Source organism: Maylandia zebra, linkage group LG18, assembly GCF_041146795.1.
Source record: "Maylandia zebra isolate NMK-2024a linkage group LG18, Mzebra_GT3a, whole genome shotgun sequence".
NCBI lineage: Eukaryota > Metazoa > Chordata > Actinopteri > Cichliformes > Cichlidae > Maylandia > Maylandia zebra.
In genome coordinates, this window is record NC_135184.1 from 20,662,722 (window position 1) to 20,670,695 (window position 7,974).

Below are 7,974 nucleotides of genomic sequence, written 5' to 3' on the forward strand. Positions count from 1 at the left end.
CAGAATGGGCGGGGACACAGAAACACTGACTTTTCAGCATAACTGTGATTAGCAGCACATTAGCAGCCCCATGCATATGCACATTGACATTTTATTTTAGTCGTTTTTATTTTATTTTGTGTGATTACGGTGCCAGCGTTCCCTATAAACTATGCAAAGTGGTTACAACTCTTGCATTGTGCATACTGCTTGTTGGTGTATAATTACACCCTTTGCAATACCTACACTTAACACACAAAGCATACAATGCAAACACCCTGGGCCAGCACTGAGTGATGTGACTCCGTCACTTCCCTGCTGCCCTGTTATGTTTCAGGTTTTGTGCTTTGCAAGCTACTGGATTTCCTTTGTGATCAGTTAACTATGTATCTATGCCCATGTGGCGCACATGGCGCACACTGACATATGCGCACCGATTACCGACTAACTGGATAATCCCATTACCAGACACATAATTACAGAGTCTACAGCTGCGAGCAGTGACCGCGAATATGAATATGAGGGCAGAGGTCACGCCGATCGGGCCACAGACGTGCATACGACTGCAGTATCGTTCTGTCTGGTCATCTGATTGCTGTGACTGAAGGGTGTCGGCTCCTTTAAGAAAACGGAACTGAAGCCTCGGCTTTTGACGCTGCTCAGGATGTGGGCAGGAAACGCCATGCAAGAGCAGTGAAGCGATCACGCTTCACGGCCGCCGTTGCACAATACAGCGCTATCAAAAATGTGTCTTAATTGAGCCCGCTGATGCCCAGGAGCGGCCATTCTCCCCGGATCCGTGCTCCGCGGCCCTTACAGCGCACGAGAGGGCGATTTGCCGGCGTGGGATTTGAATCCTATCCAAGCCAGAGGGCACTCTTCTCAGCCTGCTCGGCTTGAAAACATCGGGGCTGGCCAGCGGGTGGCAGAGAGAGGAGGCTTCGTCGCGGAAAAGGAGGTGTCTGCCTTTTCTTTTTTAAGAATATATATACATATACCTCTCCGCGGCCATGAGGGAGTACAAAGTGGTTGTTTTGGGGTCGGGCGGAGTCGGCAAATCCGCGCTCACGGTCCAGTTCGTGACGGGCTCCTTCATCGAAAAGTACGACCCCACCATAGAGGATTTCTACAGGAAGGAGATCGAGGTGGACTCGTCCCCGTCTGTGCTGGAGATCCTGGACACGGCGGGGACCGAGCAGTTCGCCTCCATGCGAGACCTGTACATCAAGAACGGCCAGGGCTTTATTCTGGTCTACAGCCTGGTGAACCAGCAGAGCTTTCAGGACATCAAGCCCATGAGAGACCAGATCATCCGAGTAAAGAGGTACGAGAGGGTACCCATGATCCTGGTGGGAAACAAGGTGGACCTGGAGGGGGAGAGAGAGGTGTCTTCCGGGGAGGGCAAGGCTCTGGCCCAAGAGTGGAACTGCCCGTTTATGGAAACTTCAGCCAAAAATAAAGGATCAGTCGACGAACTGTTTGCAGAGATAGTCAGACAGATGAACTATACAAATGTCCCCAGCGGTGGAGACAAGTGCTGTTCATGTGTCGTGCTCTAAAAGACAAACAAACAAACAAACAAACAAACAAACAGAAACTGTGCATCCGGGCTGTTTGAGCTTTCAAAGTTGTCCTGCAGGCTTTCTTTTTTGTTTTGTTTTTGCAAAAGTATTCTCTCTCCTCACACTGTTGTCTTATTGTTGCACACAAACACACACAGACACACACACAAAATCCACGACAACAATCAAATATGTATCATATTCTGGAAAAGTGTTTACATGAAAAAGTACTTGAATGTTTGGGGATTTTTTTATAGCTTTGTATATGACACTTCTCTGGAAATGTGCCTCAGTGGGGATGTCTTATTGTGAAACCTAAGAGACACGTGATTTCTGGTTATTTTTGTGTTTTTTCTTCTTTTCAGTTGTACTGTTTATATCTTCTGGGCTAGGGTCTTCTGTCTTGGAGACTGGTTGTTCTTGTGTTTTGGGGCTACTACACCAAATCCCTAGGCTTAAATGGGATTGTTTACCTTTAGGGTCTTTTGGAAGGCCTGAAAGTGTAAAAAAAAAATAAAAAATACAAATCTGATTAAATTATCAGTCACCGCTCAAGCCTTGGACAGGTTGCTCGAATCAATGTCCCGTTATCTCTCCAGACAGTAAAGCGTGATCCCAGAGGCACAGACCCACCCGCTAATACTGAAGCCGTGGACTGTGGTGGAGTTCTTTTGCCAGCAATTTTTTTATTTGTTTTCTTCCCGCCCCCCCTTGTCTCTGGTTTGGTGAAAATGGATTTATCGTGGAACTTGCACTTAGCTGACGGTGTCCCTCCCCAGTGTGCACAAACAAGGACCTTAGTGCATTGCTGTCGCTGCATGGGGGACGCCGTGACCCCGTGTCAAGTGCCTTCCTAAGAAATCTGTGACTGTGCCAACTCATGAGCCCTACTTCCTCTGCAGTGAGTCATGATGGCAATCAGAACTTTTCTAGCAGTTTTCAATTTACAGTCTAGTTTCACTTGTGCTGAGAATGGGAGGCGCTTCTTCCTACTTGACTGTAAGGAAGCTTCGCTTGTCCTCGACCTGCTGTCCAAAGGGTCAGATTCAGGCCGTTTCTTGAGGTACTACTCCAAGAAGAACAACAGAATAACTTTACCTACTGCAATTCTGGTTCAGTGAATGGAAGCCATGTCTGTATGTATTATCTAGCTGTTTTGTTTAGTTTTTTTCCCTTTCTAAAATGTGACATTCTTTGACTTACCATAATTGTATTTCTCTCTTTGGACAAATCTGCCAATCCAGCTGTCAGTTTGGAAGACTTGTAATACAAAACAGATTTTACGTAACGCTGTGTGCTGTGCCCGTCTGTGCTGAGGATATGTATATGCGTTATACTTTCGGGGTGTTTTCAATTTGACTCTCACTGTAAACAACTTTAGGGCTGAAACAGGTAGTTGATTAATCCATAAGCAACCGACTGATAATCACAAATCACTGATAACATATGAACTGTGTAGTGGTGCACGGAAATGGGTATAGGATGAGCTGTAAAATAAATAAGAACATGATGCTATGATTTGCTAATCATTTTAAAAAAAAAGTAAATTAAAAGTAAAGCAAAGACAAGTGAAACAGAATTTGAATTTTATGTGGATAAAGCAATAATTTTCCACTTGGAATTTGATGCCAGCTGGTTACAAAAAAGTTGTGACTGTGTTGCATCACCTCTTTCTTTTCTTTTTCTTTTTTAACACTTTTAAGTGTTTGGCAACCAGAGAAGACAAAATGTTTCATCGTGCTTGCTTGATATGAGAATTAAGCAGTTAAGTGCCAACTTTGTCATATATTATTTTATATGCTGCCAGATGTTTTGTCTGGACTAAAGGAAGGCCAGGTTTGGCATCCATACTCCTACCACAATCACTGGTGATGGATTTCAGAACATGTTTCTGAGCTCACGCGGTCGCTTCTGCTGCAGAATGTTCTGTATTAAAATGCAGTGCCTCCTGCGGGCCTGAAAATAACAGCCATTCAATAATTGTTTCCAACACTGACGCACGTGCAGACGTTTCTTTTTTTTCCAGATTCTCAGAGTCTTTTAGCAACGCACAGCTTTTCCAGTTTTTTGTTGTTTCTATCACTTAACTAACACACACACAAACAAACATACATACATACATATATATACGTATAATTACGTGCAACATTTTAGAACTTGTCTTTGTACTATTTGCACATATAACAGTGTTTAAATGATTTGCAAATGAGTGCATTGTGCTTTTATTTACATTTTACAGCAATTTAAAAAGGAACTCGCAGTGACCGTGGGATTCAGTGGGATGTGCAAAGGGGATATCTTTCAGTTTTGTTGCTTTGTGTTGGTCACACAAAGCAAGTGATTTAAGGATGTCAGTGAATCTGTCAAGCATATTTTTCAGTGCTTTTGGATTTTTATACATATCAATAAAATATTGATTTACAGTATAAACAATCATTAGCTGCACCGCTTAAGCTTTTCTACTATTATTTTCCATGTTAAACAACTGTAACCTTTCTTTGTATTTATACAATGTGTGATTATGTATTTTATTAGGTACACTTTACAAGGATTAGGATGGGCCCTCTTTTACTTTCAGAACAGCTTTAATTCTCCATGGCAAAAAACTTCTCGAACCATTGCTCAGAGATGGTCCATGTTGACATGAGAGCATCACACAGTTGCTGCAGATTTGTCGGCTGCACATCAATATTGTGGATCTCTTGTTCTGGAAGACAGTGAGCACTTTTTGTGTCAGTATCCAACCTAAATCAACCATACATGCTCAAGACTGACATTTGGTAAGTCTTTCTCAGTCTGCCCAATGAGCTGTTGTAATAAGTGTCCAGAAACCACAAAGCTTCATGGTCTAATTAGGAAAACAAATTTGAGAATGTGACTGCAGTATTCAGGTTCTATTGAAAGAAAATGTTCCCTTTTGTAAAAATACTTACTGTTCGCTGTTGCTGCCTCTGTCATCAGAATCTGGGCCACTAAAGCATTTACTTATAATTCACAAAATGCAGTCCTGTAGTTCTTCTGAAGTTTACGAACAGTTCATGTTCATCTCAGTGATTATTTATAAATAAGTGGTTCATGTTTTTTTTTTAATAATGACTGTAAAAATGTTGCTTTAAAATGAGTTATGACTCAATTCAGCCAATCAGAACAGGAACACAAAAGAATGTGAACTTACTGTAAAAATGGCAACTAAGATCAATCTGATAATAATTTCATCAGGTTTTTCTATATTCACTTTTTTATATTAAAAGAACAACACAAAAATCAGTCCAAGGTGAGGAGTCAGACTGATTTAGTGTAATACCTTGCATCACTACTAAGTGATTTTCTTACACATATTTAACTCTCTTATTTCTTTCATATGTGTAAAATACTCCAGCTAAAGCCCCTCACGGCCTGTTAGAGGGACTTCATTAGTATATATTATATAAGTAAAAGCTTCATACTTCTATACATCTAATGGGAACAGACATTTTACTCGCTTTTATTTATGTAAAAGCTGGAGTTTAACTCTTCAGCTGGAAATCACTGTATAAAATAAGTACTCAATGTTAAGTGAATCCAAGGGGTCACAGTCATCTTGGTTTGTAAGCACTTATAAAACAAGCAGCGTATGTACAGCTGTTGAAGAGTTTTCCTCAGAACAACTCCAATATTTTAAAGGCCCAACATGGTCATATTGTTCCACATGTTATGTAAATGTGCAAAATTAAAGACCAGTGTGTATGGATGGCAGATGGCTGCCCCTCCCTGAGCCTGGTTCTGCTGGAGGCTTCTTCCTGTTAAAAGGTAGTGTTTCCTTCCCAGCTTGCTCATAGGGGGTCATATTATTGTTGGGGTTTTCTTGTATTATTGCAGGGTCTTTAAGCTACAGTATAAAGAACCTTACAACTAAGTGCACCAATCCCAGTTATAACAATATTTATGGTTTATGGTTATGGTAAAACCTCAGATGATGAAGTAACGAGTTAACACGGGGCAGATTTTAGTGGCGTTACAATGGGAGAATCAGTCTGAGGTGTTTTCCCATCTTGCCATAATTCTCAGATTAGTTACACACCTGCAGGGATTTAGTCACATGACCTGGCAGGTTTATCAGTCTGGTGGACTATACAATCCACTATGCATAAATGCCTGAAACAGAAACTTGACAATGCTGCAAATACAGGTTGCCACAGTCAAATCACATTTGTTTTTGCTTATCTGACTGTGTATAAATTATATAAAGCTAAAATAACAAATACACTGTTCCAGCTGTTGAAGTACAACCCAGAGCTGGAGGTTTGCCTAAACCCTGACACCATTTCTTACTGCTGTTGCACAAGCACACTCTTCATCCTCAATTTCACAAGCTGCCTGGCAAAGTAAAATAAATGTAGTACATGCAAGCTCACTTTATCTCCTGCAAGTTCTACAGCTGAAGGTTATGAGCTGACACATATGTTGGGCTTTTTTTGGCATGTAGAATGACAGGAAGGGTGGATGAACTGTTGCTTCCTGTGCAGATTCACCTCAGATCTATGAAATGCTGAAAAAGGCAATCAGTTCCTTTTTGTTATTTAGAAATAGTAGCTTATTGTCACACTCTGTTCCCCCCTAGGTGCACACAAAGCACACACAGGGCATGACCTCAGTTTTGTAATGTTCCAAGAAATATGTTTTACATCATTATCAAACCAAACCAAAATAGAGAAGTAAGCAGAGTAAAGGGCTGGGGCATGGGTGGAAACATTGCACTTGTGTGACTGGGGTGTCTGAATTGTGCAGTGCTTTCTGTGATTTGATATGAGAAGAAGTTGGTACGATCATATGACACCAATTTGCTGTTATCGTGGTTGGTTATCGGTAAGCTGTTTGGAAACACTCAGCTGGATCAATTAAACCACCTTCCAGCCACTGCAAACACTCCTTCCTGGAAACACTGCAAATACCTCACAGTATCTGAATGAAGGGCTATAATGTCTGTATTACTGTTAAACCACTGAATTACATAAACTTGAATCACTGTGACAAATGAGACACAGACACACACTTTCAGAGTGAGCCCAGTTAGTTTGCTTTCATGTCTTCTCCTGTTTTTCAATGGTATTCTGTTTAGTGTTTTTATGGATAGCTTACAGTGACAACAGTTCTCACATTTCAGCATAAAGATTAAAGAAAATACAATTTTATATCTTTATGTCCTGAACTTTAATTTAGATAATTTTTTTGCATGTTAGGATTGATTGTGAAGTATTCACAGCTCTTCACTTGTTCTACATTTTGTCATTTTACAGACTTATTCCAAAACTGATTAAATTCATTTTTCACATCAAAACTCTACACATAAACCCCCCAAAACAGGTTTGCTTTCATTTCTTGCAAGTTTATTAAAAGTATACATGTACATAACTATTCACACTCAAAATTGAGCTGAGGTGCATCCTGTTTCCAATGATCACTTGTGAGATGTGTCTACAACTTGACTGGAGTCTATCTGTGGCAAATTCAGTTGATTGGACATGATTTGGAAAGGCACACACCTGTTTATATAGGGGCCCGCAGTTCACAGTGCATGTCAGATCACAAACTACTCCAAGGAATTGTCTGTAGACCTCCGAGGCAGGATTTTATTGATGCACAGATCTGGGGAAGAGTACAGAAAACATTCTACAGCATGACCATGAGAAACAAAATTCTCTGGTCTGATGAAACAAAGACTGAGCTATTTAGCCTGAATGCCAGAAAGCAGCTAGAGTCAAAAGTCATATCTAGAAGAAGCCATGCACTACTCATCTCGTGGCCAATACCATAACTGCAGCGATGCATGGTGCTGGCAGCATCACGATGTGCTGTTTGGTTTTCAGGAGCAGGAACTGAGAGACTAGTCAAGGTAGAGCAAAAGATTAGTGGAGCAATGTACAGAGACATCTTTGATGACAACCTGCTCCAGAGTTCTCTGGATCTCGAAGGTTCATCTTCCAACAGGAGAACAACAACAAAACAAAAGAATAGCTGTAGGAGCACTCTATGGCTACGTTCACACTGCAGGCGAAAGCGCATCAAATCCGATTTTTTTGACCCTATGCGACCCATATCCGATCATGCTATGACAGTGTGAACGGCGCAAATCCGATATTTTCAAATCCGATCTGGGTCACTTTCGTATGTGGTACTGAATCCGATACATATCCGATGTTTTAGAAAGCGACTGCTGTGTGAACGGTCAAGTCGCATTAAATCCGCCTTTTACGTCACCGACACAAGACTGAAGCCAATTATCAGCGCCCGAGAAGACATCGCGAACGCTTCCTAGCCATCCAGTGTAGATGTCAGTGAAACTGTTGGGAAGACAACGTAAACATTTTATTTGTACTGTATAATCTGCAGATTCTGACAGAAATCTGCAGCTATCCTTTGAAGCACCGCTCCTCTCTTAAACAGCAATAAGGAT

At 41.2% G+C, this 7,974-nt stretch overlaps 1 protein-coding gene across 1 annotated transcript; it reads left to right on the forward strand.

Annotated features, from left to right (window-relative positions):
- Nucleotides 1–537: 537 nt before the first annotated feature.
- On the forward strand, nt 538–2,829 carry LOC101482764 (ras-related protein Rap-2b). Its single transcript, XM_004542585.5, has one exon. The coding sequence runs from the start codon at nt 990–992 to the stop codon at nt 1,536–1,538; it is 549 nt and encodes a 182-aa protein (XP_004542642.1). The 5' UTR covers nt 538–989; the 3' UTR covers nt 1,539–2,829.
- The last annotated feature ends 5,145 nt before the right edge of the window (nt 2,830–7,974 follow it).

Bases quoted from the DNA above. Each gene is read 5' to 3' on its own strand.
- LOC101482764 (XM_004542585.5), top strand. From the start codon at position 990: ATGAGGGAGTACAAAGTGGTTGTTTTGGGGTCGGGCGGAGTCGGCAAA.